The sequence below is a fragment of the Pelophylax lessonae genome (assembly GCF_965119305.1).
Source record: "Pelophylax lessonae genome assembly, chromosome: 1".
Classification (NCBI taxonomy): domain Eukaryota; kingdom Metazoa; phylum Chordata; class Amphibia; order Anura; family Ranidae; genus Pelophylax; species Pelophylax lessonae.
The window spans coordinates 247,971,175-247,989,659 of NC_138768.1; the positions used below are offsets into that span (position 1 = coordinate 247,971,175).

An 18,485-nucleotide genomic window follows, 5' to 3' on the forward strand; every position below is an offset into this window, starting at 1 on the left:
GATAAATCCCTTTGAAGACATCTCCTTTTATTTCCTGCTCTGTAGACACAAAAGGATGTAGAACACAATCTCAATAAAGAGTTGCCCTCTTAGGCCTAGTTTGCACTTGTGGCTAGGAAACGGTAAACATATGCGATCAAGTGATGGTTTTACCTCTATACAATGGCTAGAGGGAGCTGTATACATGCTGCAGGCAAAAATGATACCTCTGTCACCTGCTGAATGTGACCTAGATAAGTGAATGAGGCCACACCGCAGCTGCATGCAATGCATGTGGTTGCGGTGCGGTTGTGCAGGCTTATATTGCCTCCCACCTGCTGTCAAACATCTCCTTAACCGCTTGCCAACCGCCGCAAGTAGATTTACTGCGGCGGTCAGCCCCTGCCAGGCAGAGTGACGTTAATTAACGTCACTAGCCTGGGAGGGTCTGGGGAGCGAGCGCGCGCCCGCCCGCGGAGGCGCGCTCTCCCGCTCCCGCGCGGTCACGAACCCCCCACGCGTGTGACCAGCGGACCCGATGTCCGCCGGTCACTCGGCGATCGTCGGGGGAGAGGGAGAATGTCAGGCAGCTTGTGTAAACAAGCCACCTGTCATTCTCCTCGGTGTAAAGACACTGATCACACGGATCTACTATGTAGATCCGTTGATCAGTGTCCTTACAGCTCAAGCCACAGCCAATCACAGTAGAAAACACGCCCCTAGGGACACACACAGCCCCTCCCTCCCAAATAAAGTTAACCCCTTCACTACCAGTGTATTTTTACAGTAACAGTGCATATGTATAGCACTGATTACTGTAGAAATGTCACTGGTAACCCCAAAAGTGTCAAAAATGTCAGTCAAGGGTCCGATCTGTCCGCCGCAATGTCGCAGTACCGCAAAAAAATCGCAGATCGCCGCCATTACGCAAAAAAATAAAAACAACAAAAATAACAAAAATCTTTCCCTTTGTTAGTAAACGCGATAACTTTTGCGCAAACCAATAAAAATACACTTTTTGCAATTTTTTTTACCAAACATAGGTAGGATAAAACAAATTGGCTGAAAATGTTAAAAAATTTTGATTTTTACTTTTTTTTTTTGGGGAATTTCATATAAAAAAATGTGAAAAATATTGCTATTTTTGCAAAATTGTCGCTCTTTTTTTGTTTATAGCGCGTGATCAAAAAATCGCACAGGTGATCAAATACCACCAAAAGAAAGCTCTGTTTGTGGGAAAAAAAGGACGTCAAATTCGTTTAGGTACAGCGTCGCACGACCGCGCAATTGTCCGTTAAAGTCACGCAGTGCCGAATCGCAAAATACCCCCTGGTCTTTTAGCAGGAAAATCCTCCGGGGCTTAAGTGGTTAAAAGTGACCCACTGCAGATCACTTTACACATATGTGTAAACGAGCCCTTAGACAGTTGTCACTGGGACAAGTATACCCATTAAACATTTTCCCTCTGTCCTGTTCTGGTGACAACTCCACACAAAATATATGGTTAACTTAGAAAGTATTTGTTTTTTTTCCTTGAAAAGGATTTGCAATTCTGAATAGCCATTCTTAAAGTGGGAGAAAACTCCCTTGGTTGGTTTCTACCTATAGGTAAGTCTATATTAAGGCTTTACCTATAGGTACAGTAAATATCTCCTAAACTTGCACCATTCAGAAGATATTTTCTTGCGAAGCCGCCGGTGACTTTACCGGCGTATGCGTTCTGAAGGAACAGCATACCCGTGCCACTCCTTCAGTCCAGTCCTTTGCCGTAAACAGCAGCTCCCATGTAAATGCGTGGGAGTGAGGTCATCATGGCTTGTTCAATCAAAGGATCGGAGTCGGCCAACCTGGAAGGAAGACCGGGTTAAGATGGAAGCCCTGTCAGTGGTGACAGCGCGCCGCTGGAGGGCTTTGTTTTAAGGTAGGTTTTAGATAATGTGCTAGTATGCAATGCATACTAGCACATTATAACTTTTCCTTGCAGGTTTAAAAAAACTAAAAAAGCTGGCATTTTACTACCACCCACCTTAAGGCTTACACAGCCCTGCCTCTTGACATAGTCAGGACATTCTTTTTAGAGTATCCTAGTTCAGCCTTACTGCTTCTTGGGTCAGTTTCCTGCTTATTGGACTGCCACCCTGACATTATGCTTTAGGACATTTTGGTAAACTTGGGAATTAATTTTGTTCTTGATAATGGCACGTGGTTCAGGCCCTGAGGAAGGGAAGTAGGCCCTAAATATGATGTTCCCTCCACCATGCTCCACCGATTGGAATGATTTTTTGATGTTGGTAGGCTGTGCCCTTTTTGCACCATACTTACAGTAGTGCTAAGTACTCTTCCAGAACAATTCAACTTTCGTTTCATTGGTCCTCAAAACATTTACCCAGTAGCATTGTGGTTTGCCAAAGTGCTCGCTGGTAAACTTCAGGATTGCAGCAATGTTTTTTTTTATGGAGAGCAGCAGCTTCCTCTGTGGTGTTCTGCCTTGGACACCCAGCCTGTTCTTAGACTTGAGTATTGTATGGTAGACTCTTGTAAAAGGTATGTTTAACAGTTCCAGAGATGTATTCAATCCTTTAGCTGTTACTTATGGGTTCCACTTTATCTCATTGGAGTTTCTGTGTTGTGCCTTGGGAGTCATCTTTGCTGGATGCCCACTTTTATCAAGAGTAGTCACAGTACTAAACTATCTCCATTTGTAGACAATTTGTCAAACTGTAGACTGATGGATACATAAACACTTTGAAATTGTATCCCTTGCAGCCCAATCAAACACACTTGATTTTATTATTGTATGTCATCAGAGAGCTTCTTTTTTGCACGGCATGGTTCAGCTGATACTTCCAATGAACATCAATCTGGGGTTTGAGTGTCTTTTATCAATCAAAATCTCTCTAAACTATACCTCCAAGCTCATTAGTTGGACTTCAGCTATGCAAACTACTGACTCCAATTTGCTTTTGTTGATGTAATTAGTCTAAGGATGCACTTACGTTTTCCTCCAGCACAGTGAATGCGTGTGTTTAATAAAGATATGAGAAATTCAAATTGTTTGTGAATTGTTGTGAAATATAAGCTTAAAGTAAAAGTCCACCCTAACACTAAAATCCCTGGATCATGGAGGTCTATAGATGCAGGGATTTTAGTTTTAGGGTGGACTAACACTTTAAGCACATTGTGCTTGTCTATTGTGACTTAGATGAGAATCAGATCACATTTTATTGCAAATTTCTGCAGAAAACCAGCCTTGCCACTGTAGCTACTGTATAATTCACAGAAGCTAGACATTCAGTGGATGAAAGAAATCCTAAGATAATATACACGAACTACAAGAACACCTCTATGTTCTCTCAAAAGAAAAAATTTCCTATATTATAATCTTTAATATTAAAAGAGTTTGGTATAGTACAAAAAATGAACTTTAATTCAGCAATAACAAGCTCCTGTTCTGCTTCCCCAATCTAAGCACTGAAAATGTGATCTTTATAACTGATCTGGTTGTGAAGAGACGGCTGTAACTTACAGTCTCAGTATCATTGGCAGACAGTAACTCAATCCAAATGACATCTTGCAGATCATAGAAAGCTTTAATTGAAGAAAACGTGCAGATCTGATAAACATCAGATAGGTCAGAAAATCATAATATACTGTACTGTATATATCTCCAGCAATTACATGTGCTCTGAACAGAAAGACACAGTGAATAGAGGGTGGGACTAACTATACAGACCATCTCCTAGCATAGACGTGAGAAAGGGACAAAATATTTAAAGGCAAACAAACAACAAAGCATGTATAACATAATAGCTCCCATTAATTCCTAATATTTCTTAGGGTTACCAGAATTGACTTAGAGATAGTATCATGTAGAACATCATGGAGGGAATTTTTACAACTGGAGCAGACAGAATCTGGAGCAACTGTGCATTGAAGCCAAACAGCTTCTATCTTCAGCTTGTTGAGTTAAGCTTAGAAATTGCAATATAGAAGCTCATTGCCATGCACAGCTGTTTCAGATTCTAGCTGCTCCAGTCCTAGTATGTTCGGTGTACAGAGAGCCAAAATATCTGCTATGGTCCACTCTCTGACATCGTAATTAATTTTCTTATAAGATAGGTGTAGAGCTGGTTTTCTCAGTAATCATCTGGCAAGTACATTCCAACCAACGCCAGGGAAATCAAACTTTTCCAATGAATATTTCTGGAATGACAGGTCAGTAACACTGGTATCCCTTGTAAAAGGTTTTAGAACCAGGTTTTTAACACAAAGGATACAATGCAGAGAGTACAGGATACTTTTTAACACAAGTACAACAGACATACTGTATATCAGGAATATAAAATGTTGGGGGGGGGGTAACATTCTTTAGAGTCTGCTAAAAGCAAATATGATACCCTCGGGCCCCTGAAATATTGATAGAAATCTGCAAATGTTGTTATAGCTATCAAAGTTATGTTGGTTTGAGATCACACCTTGACCATACTTCCTAATACCTCTAACAGATATATGAAATGACGAACTGAACCAAGAATATTGGCTGGGGCATCAAAATAAAGCACTAAATTGCCATTGTACATTTGGCATGCCCATGGTATGCCTGGCCATCAAACACGTATCAATGTAATGTCTGATGGCTCCATATTCCGAATAATAAAGTGTATAAGTTAACAAATACTGTAAGGTAAGTGAATATTGAACTGGAGCTCAAATCCAGTTGAATATGCTTACAATACAGGGTACTTTAAATTGGCAGGGTATACAGGGTAGTGTGTAAAGTGGGTTGACCTCACTGCACCTCAACTCACTAGTTTTCCCTATAGTGTTAATGAAATTGATATGGTCCATCTTGTTATTCATGTTTTAATTTTTTTCATGATGAGGGAAGTGTTAGCTAGATGAATATGTCTTGAATCAGACTCATAAACCCTTATGTTGTAAAACCATTTAGAATTCATCTTCAGCTAGCTAAATCTAATTGGTTACAGTAGATTACTGCATGTTGCACCTCATAATTGCTTTTTTGTTCTGCCTGTTAATCTTTATATGCCATAGAACAGTTTGCAAATGCTTATATCTACTCCTTTTATACCGTTTCCAGGCTTCCAGGTCTTGAAATCAGCATCTCACTACTGGCCTTTGGAAGTAGTTAATGGGATTCGTGAGCTTCCCCGGGTCACTGAAGGCAGGATGGGTCCTGTGGGTAATGACAGCAACAAAAGTATGTACAGCTGTTTTATACATATGTATCTTACATCCTAGAGTTTCTCATACGTTATGTCCTTCACATACACGTATATAAATTACATTTGCTGCTTACATTGCCTTGAAGCACATGGTTTTATAAGCAAATTATGAAACTGACTTACGCGGTTCTCAAAAAATGCTTCTGGGATTTTTAGCTGAGCTAAACATAGATCATTTCAGTAAAAAAATAAAATAGAAGTGCAAAACTGATTCAAGTGTAGTTCTTAATATGAATGTAATTATTACCTACTATAGTTTGTATTTCCAGTTAATTCTCTATTTAAATAGAGTGCACAGCTTAGGTAGGTTGCATGCTGTTGCTTTGTTGATCTTGTCTCCAATGACATCACATTTAGTAAATTTGCAGTGAAAATGAAAGATCAAAAAACAGCTTCACAGAGATTTTCAATTATTCTACAAAATCTTTCAGACTGACCCCATGTCCGATATCTGTCACAACATGACCAATATGTGACCTAATTGATGTAAGAGATTGCTGAATATGCTAAATGGCTTTTAAAAATTCTGTAGTGTATTCCCAGCCTGTTGTAATTTCTACCTCTGCCTGATTGGCAGAACCGTGCCTAAGTGTACTACCATTAATAGCTAGTCTTGCTTATTATATTGAATTCATTTCAATGTTCAAAGCAAGAAGGAATTAAAAAAAGGAAAACAAAAAAAAAACAAGTGGCTATTCATATAAAATGAAGAAAATATATAGAGAATATAGCGTTAGCACAGAGCTTAGATTTATTAAAGTAGACTTGTTTGCAGAGATGTGAAAAACAAAAATTAAACCCGCGCTACACAACGTGAAAATTTAAATAAGAATAAATGCAATAATGGGCAGCTGCTGCAGACACTAAGAAAGTCTTAGGAAAATATGATGAAAAACGAATTTATGCAGCGCTAGCTCAAATAAGGTGTAAAGTGCTGTGATATAAGTACAATATTAAATATTTTATAAAGTGCACACTGTATGATCAAATGTAAAAAAGTGCTATGTGCTAAAAAAATCTCTGAGCAATAACAAATAAATAAATATATAGATAAATATATTAGTGCACAATAGACAAGATAGGTGGTTAGAAATAGTCCAAATAAATATTCAGTGCTTGAAAAGAGTCCTTAAAGTGATCCAATTAAGGTGCCAAGGTGCCAAATAATTAAGGTGCTTGCAGAGTGATATGGTGCCCCTCAAGGTTCCCCACTCACCAGATTGCAGATAATAATAGACCTTCAAAATTATTGCACATTGCCCGGGATCTGTACAGGACCGAAGCCGGGTGCTACATAGACGGCTGTAGTAAAAGACGTCCTCAGCAGGCCGGGGGCGGAGGGTGAGAGAATATGATCTGTGAACTTTGGGAGTAAACATATCTTTGCTCTGTCACTACGGTTATGCGGAAGCTGACCCAAAAAGTTCCAAGGCTACATAGGAGAAGTTCTGGTCCTGTACAGATCCCGGGCAATGTGCAATAATTTTGAAGGTCTATTATTATCTGCAATCTGGTGAGTGGGGAACCTTGAGGGGCACCATATCACTCTGCAAGCACCTTAATTATTTGGCACCTTGGCACCTTAATTGGATCACTTTAAGGACTCTTTTCAAGCACTGAATATTTATTTGGACTATTTCTAACCACCTATCTTGTCTATTGTGCACTAATATATTTATCTATATATTTATTTATTTGTTTGCAGAGATAGAGCTTGTAGAAGCACATCTGGATATTCATGATACGCTCAGATATTTGAAACACATGCCTCATGGTAAGGCAGTTAAAACTGTACAGGGAGATTTTTTGGGAAAACATAAGGAGAAGAAGCAATCAATTTTTCTTTCAATTTTAATTTTTTACTTTTATTTTAATGAAGTTTTATATATCTTTCTCATGGACAAATATAAAATGTTCTATGGTTTTTGCTCCTATAAATTAAAAAATATTTTACCCCAGAAATGTGGTTATTCCTAAATGCCTTTAGTTTTTCTAGAACACATTAATTAGATAATTACCAGAATTAAACTTCTTTCTCTTATGTAAACTTCTAAAAATACAAGAATATTTGATTTAAATTCCAGAACCCATTTCCTTGCATTTATCCATCTTTATCCCTCTACCCTGGAGCCATGCATATTATTAAACGTTTGATCTGCTTTGTTTTTTGCCTTTGTCTGGAATCCCAGAGTTTTCTTTGACAGTTATCAGATGTACATACTGCAGAGCCTTGCCAGTAAAACACAAGTTAATACTGTTTTTACAAGAGATGATTGCATAACCAACATTACATGGGTCATTTTGGTGTTTGTGTTTGATTTTTAACACTACACAAATGTCCTGACGGTATCATGGGAATAGTAGATCGCAGCTGATTTCAAGAAGCTGTATGTGTCAGTTAAGTTGCATTCCTAGTACATGCCATCTCTGCTTTTAATTTAAAATATAAACTAGTACTGAAAATTAAACTGCTTTATAAATCACAGGCAGTGACATCTAGGTTACATACTTAAAAATGATTGTTACATTGTGTAACAGATTGCGCAGCTATTTGTTTATGGCAGGATTAAGGCTCCTTTCACAGGGAGCCAAGTGCGCTCCAATCAGCAGGGGATCCGCCAGCAGATCCCCTGCTGAAACTGAGCTGAATGGGACAAATGTGAACAGAAACTCTCAGGTTACATCACCCTAGCTCTGATCTGTCACATTTAGTTCCGGAAAAATGTAAAAGGATGCAGTCCTCTTTTTATTCTGGACCTGGACAGACTCGGAGGTAAGCGACACAAGTCAGCTTACATCTGCATGTCCATAGGGCTGCATGGAGCTTCCAATCACATCCACTGGAAAAGCATATTTTTAAGTGGACCTGATCAGAATGCACATTTGAAAGGGCCGTAACTCCAACAATACAGGCAGGAATAAAAAAAAGTTTACAAGAAGAGTGAGGAAGGGTTGGTTCTATCAGTGTAGGTTTATATACACTAAATGGCCAAACGTTTGTGGATAACTAACCATCACATCTACTTATGTGACCAAAAGAATCTGAACACCCCTTCAATGACTGAGTTCAGGTGTTTAGAGTAAAAGGTATGGGTAATGCTACAGCAAGAAAATACATTTTATTTATTATTACAAGTATTTACATAGCACTGAAAATTTGCAGAGCATATCTGCCCCTGCGCACACACTACAGCCAATTTGGACAGGAGTGTGCATGTTTTCTCTGTGCTTACATGAATTTCCTCCAGAACTTCATGCAGACAGTGACCTTATAGGCAGTGCTGTATCCTGGCCTAGGCCAACAAGGCCCAGGCCTAGGGCGGCACTTTGAAGGGGGGCAGCAAAAAAAAAATATTTCACTATTTGTATAATGACTATGGACTTCCTATTTATTATCCAAATACGTGAAAAAATCCCATAACTACAATCAGTGGCAGCAAACACAAATCCAAATATCTTAAAAGAGTAATCTTACTAATCCCATGACATAAGGCTGTACCAATGGGCACTGATAAGGTTGCATTGGTGGCCACTGATGAGGCCACACTGATATACTGCACTGATGGGCAGTAAAGAGGCAGCACTGATAAGGCTGCACTGATGAGGCTGAACTTATGGGAACTTATGAAGCTATGCTCATGGGCACTGATAGACTGTGGTTGTGGTCTGGGGTTTACAGATGACAGGGCGGGTCATAAACAGGAAGGGGTGTGGCGTTTACAGGAAGGGGTTGGTCATATTTAAATTAGGGAGTGCACAAGTTTAGTCAGGCCTAGGGCAGCACAAAACCTAAATACACCACTACTTGATTTGAAGCTGGGGTGCCAGTGCTACAAGGCAGAAGCACTAACCACTAAGCCACAATTGGTTGCTTACCACCTTGTGACAACAGAAGTTCCTTTTCTGTTGCACCATGACTGTGCCCTTGTGCACAAAGCCAGCTCTTTAAATGTGTGGTTTGATCAGTTTAGTGTTTTGTAAAATAACAGACAAGTTTTTACTTACCTGCTCTGTGCAATAGTTTTGCATAGAGAGGCCCAGAACCTCCTCTTCTGGAGTCCCCCTCTGGCGCTCTTGGCTTCTCCACTTTTGCATGCACCAGCTTGCTATGGGGGCGCGTTTGTGGCATCAAACCTGAGACAGGCTATGTGCATTCATAGACACACACAGCACAACTCTTCTCAGACCCCTCTCCCAGGATTTGATTGACAGTAGCAGGAATGAATGGCTTCTGCTGCTGCCTCTGTGTCCTGTGAAAAGAGAGAGGAACCAGCACTTCTGCAGACAGTCACATTGCCGGATGGACAGAGGGATCAGGCAAGTGTAAGGAGGGGGGGGGGGATGTAGGAGGGTGAGGAAGTGATACAAATACTGGAACATTTTTTACACTAGGGCAGGGAGTGCATTAAGGTAAAACATATGATTTTGCCATTTTAAATCATATTGAACATCATTGGGATGAATTGCAATGCTGATCACGAGCCCGGTGTTCTTGTCCAACATCGGCACCTGATCTCACAAACATCCTTCTGGTCGAATGATCAAAAATACTAAGAGACACAAAAATTTGGTGGAAAGGCTTTCCAAAAGAGTGGATGTAATTATAGCTACTAAAGGGGGCCAAATCCATATTAATGACCATAGTTTGGAATAGGATGTTGAACACAGCATGTAATGGTGTGATGGTCAGGTGACCTAAAATTTTTAGCCATATAGTGTAGCTGTCTGTTCCCCCATTGGGAAAATCCTACCTCACTTCCCATCCTAAAGAAAAGGGTCTACATGATAGTAAGTGAGGGGAAATTTCCCTACTAGGTATGAACAGAGTAATAAAAACCTTAGATAGGTCCTAACCATTCACACTGTTAAAAAAAAAATAAATAAAAAAGTTCTGTCAAGTTTTTGAATTCTTATGCTACATTTACACCTCTGTGTTTTTACATATGGTGCTGTTTCAGTGTGGTGCAGTTTATATGCTTTATTATTATTCATTCCTATAGAAAATTTAATTTTTTGAAAATTGCAAACTAAAGAGGTAAGAAATGTACAGCACCCACAATACACCAGAAGGAAGATATGTAAATGTAGCCATATTCTTACATTACTATACTTTCATCCTAAAATAATCTATAAAAGTTGGTAAGTGAAGATGATCTTTAAAAAGTACAAAAGTATGGATTATATTAATAGAGTTAGTAACGTCATGTTCACAGCTCTGTGTGCTTTTTTTGTTCTTATTTCATCTGCTATAATCAATGCACCCTGTGAGTTTTTGCTTCAATAATCCATGATCATACATCACCATCATTTTACATTGTGTCTTGTGAGATCATTGCTATTCAGCTTTATATCTCTCAACAAACAAGACCGCTGGAATAGCCTTTTAGTTTCTACCTTCAGTGCTCAGGAAGAGGGTTGGCTACACTTGTAGTAAACAATTGGGGGCCATCAAACACGCATTATTCCATGTTTCACATAATGAATGCCTTTACAAGGCACTGAGGAAAAAAATAATTGATTGCATCATATTCTCTTACACCTAGACCTGTTAAAGTAAAATACTGATTAACCTGTTTGGATTGAAGTAAAAAAAAAATATAGTCTATTTATTTATCTAGTGAAGCTAAAACACAATGACATCCTCTGTAATGTTAGTAAATGCAATGTAGCATCAGCAGTTTGTTCCCAGAAATACACTATATTACTGAAAGTATTGGGACGCCGGCTTTTACACGTAGATGAACTTTAATGGCACCCCAGTCTTAGCCCGTAGGGTTCAATATTGCGTTGGGCCACCCTTTGCAGCTATAACAGCTTCAACTCTTCTGGGAAGGCTGTCCACAAGGTTTAGGAGTGTGTCTATGGGAATGTTTGACCATTCTTCCAGAAGTGCATTTGTAAGATCAGGCACTAATGTTGGAGAGAAGGCCTGGCTGGCAGTCTGCGCTCTAATTCATCTCAAAGGTTTTCCATTGGGTTGAGGTCAGGACTCTGTGCAGGCCAAACAAGTTCCTTCACCCCAAACTCGCTCATCCATGTTTTTATGGACCTTGTTTTGTGCACTGGTGCTCAGTCGTGTTGGAACAGGAAGGGGCCATCCCCAAACTGTTCCCACAAAGTTGGGAGCCTGAAATTGTCAAAAATGTCTTGGTTTGCTGATGCCTTAGGAGTTCCCTTCACTGGAACTAAGGGGCCAGGCCCAACCCCACACCATAATTCCCCCTCCACCAAATGATTTGGACCAGTGCAAAAAGTAAGGTCCATAAAGATATGCATGAGTGAGTTTGGGGTGGAGAAACTTGACCACAACCTGGTAGAACACTTTTGGGGTGAATTCGAGCGGAGAGTGTGAGCCAGCCCTTTTCATCCAACATCAGTGGCTGACCTCACAAATGAGCTTCTGGAAAGATGGTCAAACATTCCCATAGACACACTCCTAAACCTTGTGGACAGCCTTCCTAGAAGAGTTGAAGCTGTTATAGATGCAAAGGGTGGGCCAACTCAATATTGAACGCTACAGAGTAAGACTGGGATGCCATTAAAGTTCATGTCTGTGTAAAGGCAGGCGCCCCAATCCCAATACTTTTGTTATAATAGTGTATGTGGCTATTGGGTATTCTTCAGTTAGTCTAGGGATGACAGTCTTTAAAATTTGATTGACTTTAAAATTTAACTTTTTTTTTTAAATTAATTATTTAATATCTGTCTCAGTGCCACAAATTATTCCTACTTATATTTTGTTGAGAGAAATAAAGTATATGTTGTATCTGTTTATCATTTGTGATTTTGTTTGTCTTTTATCCATTCCAGCTGTCATCATCCACAATTACATTGTGCTCCCTTACCATAATTCTTCCTCTGTCCATAGCAATGACTCTGCCTTTTCTAACTTGTCTGCAACTGTAGGTGAGGACTGTGCATGTATACTGAATATCATGCAAGTGTGCATGCCACCTGTGTGTAATGTTTGAATAAATACAATGTATTGCTTTTTAATACTTTTATTATTGTAATTACTTTTCATTTTCGAAGTGTAAGAATTCCTTTGTGTAACATTATCTCAGCAATCCGTCTCATGCAAGTGCTGCATATTTTCCTGTAAACTATTATTTGATATATTGCAATAGTCACTAAAATACAAGTTGCTTTAAATGGGAAAATAATTGTAATAGCTGTATTAGGTATTCACTTATATATCTGCCATGTAAATAATTATAATTACCCAGATATCCTTTCTTCTTTTGAGCAGGTCCTTTTCTATACATTTGCTAGAATTGATTGCCTAAAGCCTCACTATGTCTACTTGGTATTCTTGTGACATTCAAAACATAACATTAAAGCTAAACTTTAGCCATAAAACACATTCTCTAACAAACTTTAGTGAGCAAACGTATCTGTAATCAAGTATGTCCCACATAGTGCAGGCAGCTAGATCCTGTAAAAAATCTTCACTGCAGGGATGCCCCATCCACTTCCTCTCTTTGAACTTCTACAAATGTAAAGGTGCAAAAAGTCACCGCTACATGTGTAGTAATCTTCCTGGTAGTTCAATTGTCAGGGGACCACAATGGATTATCTTCCACTTTAGGCACCCAACGTGGAACACTGTAAGTATCCACCCTCTTAAACCACCAATGTAAGCACTAGAGCCTTGCTGCCCTCTTCAATTCGAGAAAAACCAGGTCTAAAGACAAACATAAGTAAAAGGGACACCAGCCTAATGCATTACTGTATAACGTTTATTGGAAAAGCTCAGAGCACTAAGGAAGAGGAATATAAAACCAAAATTAAGCAGCGCTAGCATAAAAACAACATTTGTAATGAATGTGATAAAATATAAATAAATAGCTAGTACAATTGATAAAACAAAGTCCTTGTGAAGTGATCCAAATAAAGTGCTCAAGTGCAGAAATATCACTTCACAAGCACTTTGTTTTATCAATTGTATTATCTATTCATTTATATTTTATCTCATTCATTACAAATGTTGTTTTTATGCTAGCGCTGCTTAATTTTGGTTTTATATATTTTCCCTGAGAGCCCATTCACACCAGCACGACTTGTGAGGCGACTTGTGTAGCCCCAGGTCGCTTGACATAACAAAAGCAATGTTAATCAATCAGTGCCGTCTTAATTGGCACTACTGAAGTCGCTCCGACTTCAGAAAAGGGTCCTGTACTACTTTGAGGCGACCTGTGATCCGACTGTCCCATATACTTCAATGGGAGTCGCCTCCTTATCTTAATTGAAGCGACTTGTTAGCAGACTTTCCAGGAAGAAGAAAGAGATTAGCCAGGCATTCCCCACAGACAAAGTCGCCTGTCTCTTCAAAGTAGTACACAAGTCTCTTCCAAGTCTCTTCCAAGTCTCTTCCAAGTCTCTTCCAAGTCTCTAAACAAGTCTCTTCAAGTCACGGGGCGACTTTCTGGTCGTGGTAGTGTGAACCGGCTCTAAGATTCACTTAGAGTTGCAGCAGCTGCATATTCCTTTTTTAATTCACTATTTATACACAATCAATGTTTATTTATATACACTTAGTTTTAGAGCCCATTCACACTAGCACGACTTGTGAGGCGACTTGTGTCGCCCCAGGTCGCTTAACATAACAAAAGCAATGTTAATCAATCAGTGCCATCTTAATTGGCACTACTGAAGTCGCTCCGACTTCAGAAAAGAGTCCTGTACTACTTTGAGGTGATCCGACCTGTCCCATATACTTCAATGGGAGTCGCCTCCTTATCTTAATTGAAGCGACTTGTTATCAGACTTTCCAGGAAGAAGAAAGCGATTAGCCAGGCATTCCTCACAGACAAAGTCGCCTGTCTCTTCAAAGTAGTGCACAAGTCTCTTCCAAGTCTCTTCCAAGTCTCTAAACAAGTCTCTTCAAAGTCACGGGGCGACTTTCTGGTCGCGGTAGTGTGAACCGGCTCTTAAGGAAACTATTTATTCACGTTTGTTAGCAAGTTTGGTATATTTATTCGATCCACCAGCGCGGGAAATAATATAGTTTTTTCACACTAAGGAAGAGGGCTTGCCTCTCGAAACGCGTCAGTGCAACCAATCTGATGGCATTGCGTATGGTGGCAATTGGTTTATTTTAGGCCTGCGTTAATTCTCCTTTTGTGAGTGATATGGTATCTTTTTTTATCCAATAAACAGTTATACAGTAATGCACTAGGCTGGTGCACCTTCTTATGTTTGTTTTCCACAAATGCAGGGGTAAAAGCTTTGGGTCTTCTGTTACCTGCTACGAATAATTTACCAATGAGGAGCCACCCACTTCTCCCTTCTCCTCCATTGAAAAAAGTAACCTGTAACGTGATCTATGAATGGTGAAATAATCCTAGGACTTTTCAGACTGTCCCCCATTCACAGATCATGTTATAAAGCTGAACTTTTATCAAAGGAGGAGAAAGGAAGAGGGGATGGGTCACTGAAGACCTGAAGCTATTACCCTCCCCCCCCTCCCCAGCACTGAAAATTTAAAGGAAGAGGTTGGGGTATCCCTGCAGTGGTGTTTTCTTCAAGATCCAGCTGCTTGCATGATGAGGGACATACTTCATTGGGGGTAGGTGAGCGCAGTAAAGCTATATACATTTTTTTGGGCTAAACTTTAGCTTTATATAATCTGGAAATACAACAATATCACTAACTGGAAAAAAATCGTTGTCGTGAGATAATGACATAAATAATGACATTTCGTATAAAGGTAGGGCATAACAAAGACTTCATTTTTGGGTTGACAACCATATGATATGTTTCTCTGGGATTCACTGCAGGGGCCTCTTACCTAGATTTCCATCCACATACACTAAAAACCACATGAAAGAATCTCTTTCACTGTATTCAGCATAGAGGTGGATAAATGAAATATTGAGTAGGACATGGGTGAACTAGCAGAGATCAGACACTTTATCATTAGGGTTGTCAAGACATGAGTAAGAATCCACAAGTAAATCACCCTTTTAACACTGAACTAAAATGAGTGCAATTATATATATTTTACAACAGTATTCTTTGCAAAAACTGGTGTTCTCCCAGAAAATAGGGAAGCTTTCTTATCAAAGATAAAGGTCCGATTTTGTATTTATTTATTTATTTTCATTTTTTATGTACAGTACCCCTTGGGCAAGCAGTTCTTTAATTATAATGCTTTATGTTTATAGTGTTCCAAAGATCTACACTGTTCTGAAATATGTAGTCGTAGATGTGCTGGATTCATTATATAATTACAGAAGTCATCAACATGAAAGACAGTGCTTTTAAAATCTTGGTTCAGGAGCCCATGAAGTGTGATTCTTTTAGTATTAAACAGTATTTCAGTCGAATTACATTTTAGTAAGTGGCCATTTGTAATGTGTGCTGTAGAAGGATGTATTTTCTGAGAGGATCAGTCCATATAACATCTGATTTTCACTTATATCTATTACATAGGCTCCCTATGATTCTACATCTCTGGAAAAGCTGTGAATTTATCAGCAAGTTTTTGGTGTTAAATACTGAAATACTGAAAAAAGTTGAAGCTATTCAAATCTGTTAATTCCCCGATATTAATTGTTAGAGAGCAAAAGTCAGCTGAGAACGTTATGCTTTATAGAGTTGTTTAGGTAAAATAATAATTAAATTTAAAATAAAATAAATTAAATACTAATATAAAAACCAGGATCTGATTTACATTTTAGGAGCCTATAGGTGCACAATATTTAGCTCCATTAACGGCACCTATAGAACAGTCTAAAGATTCTAGTGTGTTGCTGTACTCTGTAGAAGACATGGTCTACCTCCTAAGCATACCTGCTCTTAATTTATGCATTACTATATACTGTTTATGTCCTAAATTCAGACAGCACACTGCAGCTTTACACCTACAGTATTTTAAAATGTTGTCAACAAAAACCTAAAATTTTAAGAGTTTGGAAAGGCAGTTTGTGCTTACTAGCTGGAAAGTATGCTGGGGAATTTTTTATACTGTTCTTTGGATTGCCCTGCCTATGTTCCTCTTTCCGTTTTTCTATATCATAAACTGATTTGAGCAGTTGCCATTGTTCTTTTTTTTTTCCCAAATGTTTGCTTTTTAGTGAGGTGGCAACATAGCAGTGGTAGGGTGTCAAATGCCATTGTGAGGGCAAAGTTTGGAAAGGGAGAGGGTATCAGTTGAATAAGTAGTGTACAGTGGATAGATAGTTTGTTCCCTCCTGTGATGGTAAATGCAGTCTTACTGAAACCTCAGAGGGGAGCTCATAGCAGTCCTCCCAATTCCCAGTCCACATCTGTGTCAGGTTGTACAATAAGTGTGCCTGCTGTCCTTTGCTGCCTTTAGTAACAGAGCTTGATCAGGATCACCACTTGCATGAACAGCCATTTCACAACCTGAATGTGGGTGTGGGGGGTGGATGTGCATGGTGGTAAAGGCAGCGACTGAAGGGGTTAAAGGGAGGTGCATCTATATGAATAACAAAGCCCAGGATTGTGGGGAGCTACAGTTAATGAGTGGCTCACTATACTGGAAATAGAACCTAAACCTTAAACAATGTTTTTGTATCTATGTTTCCAATGTAGGTCCCACCACACTTATGCCACTTTTCCCTTTATTACTAAAAGACAGGAGTGCCAACAGTGCTCTGCAAAAATATGAAAAAAAATGCTAATGTAAGAGTGTAAGAGGTAGTCCAAGTAACACCTCCCAGAGAATGGAGTTGATAAACCAGTTCTTCAGTACCGGGCCTGTAGATTTGCGGTGAAAATCGCCCCACTTGTTATCAGGCTTTAGCACACACTTGGTTACAGATTCAGTACAGCAGTGAATGGTGTCTTAACAGAGGACCATGCTACGTGGGTGCTCGGTGACTAGGAAGGTGTGATAGGGGAAAATCACTGGTCACCACCCTGTGCCAATCCCTCCTGCATTACACTACCATGACCACTCCTTCCCTAGAACCGGCTGCTTCCTCTTATCATCTTAGGTATTGGCTATGCATAATCAAGTTGGTGTTGTAGTCCCTCACATTATCACATTATAAATTTTCTTGTCCTTGAAAAGCTGCCTGCTACTTGACAGGCATAGGACACACATCATACAGAGGCATGAACTGTTGTGACATAATTTGCTTTACTGGAGTGAAACAAGAACATTCCACATATTTTGAATATGAGAACTTTTTACATATACATGGTATAGAACAGATTAGGAATAAGCAAGTTATCACATATTTGTGGTGATCGATCTTGGATGGGGTGAAGTAATAAACAATTGTTACAAGTTTAGGGTGTAAAGAGGAGGTATTGTGGTACTCACAAATTCAGAGTAAAGTCCCCCATATTCAGGCCCTCATCCCTAAGGCTGAGTTACCCATGAGGGGGAAACCACCCAACTGTAGAATCTAAATGGCAAGCTCTGTTCCCAGCTCAAATCACTGTCTAAGACCCTCTTATTTTTTAAATACTATGGGGGAACTACTCCATGCCTGCAGGGCAGGGACATAGAGTAAAAGGGCACATTCTACATTCCTTCCCACTAAATCATGGTACACCCTTGTGCCATGGTAAGTACTGCAATCCCAAAAAGCAGGAACTAAATCAATTGACATGGGACCACTATACAGTGTAATAACTGGCTTAAAAACAATTATTTTCAAGTTAGCTAAACAGTCAAGAATACAGATAGTCTCTACAATATAGGGGGTCAGGAATCAGCACAAGCTTTCTAGTAAAAGGGTAATAGTATTAAATGTTAAGGATCACTCTGGTCATGTAACTTTTCAAATGTGTCTCTCAAGATTAAGCTCATCGAAGCACTTCTGGGTTCACTGATAAGTAGGGTTTGACTCATGGGTATAAACTTTGGCCACTTGTAGAAAGTCCCAAATAAACCTATCATACAGGTCTCAACATTCCCTATCCAGGCAATCAAATTGCACCTCTAGCACATAGGGGATATACATACTGTATGCAACACACGCATGATCATTGAAGAACCACTGCAAATGGTAAAGATGGGTTAGATTGTGCCCCTTCCCTTGACCTTGGGGTGTCATTAGTACAGTAACAGTGCATATTTTTAGCACTGATTACTGTAGTAATGTCACTGGTACCCCCAAAAGTGTCAGTTAGGTGTTGGATATATCCACCGCAATATCGCAGTCCCGCTAAAAATCGCTGATTGCCACCATTACTAGTAAAAAAAAAAATAAAATAATAAAAAGGCCATAAATCTATCCCCTAGTTTGTAGACACAATAACTTTTGCGCAAACCAAGCATAT

The 18,485-nt window shown here is 39.4% G+C and overlaps 1 protein-coding gene across 1 annotated transcript in view; it reads left to right on the forward strand.

The window, feature by feature from the left end:
• Positions 1-18,485, forward strand: part of ADGRD1 (adhesion G protein-coupled receptor D1) — an 897,745-nt gene that overhangs the window by 59,663 nt on the left and 819,597 nt on the right. The window contains exon 3 of the mRNA XM_082270985.1: positions 5,081-5,200. Within this exon, the coding sequence (XP_082127111.1) occupies positions 5,081-5,200 (120 nt within the window). The remainder of the gene's footprint in view (positions 1-5,080; positions 5,201-18,485) is intronic.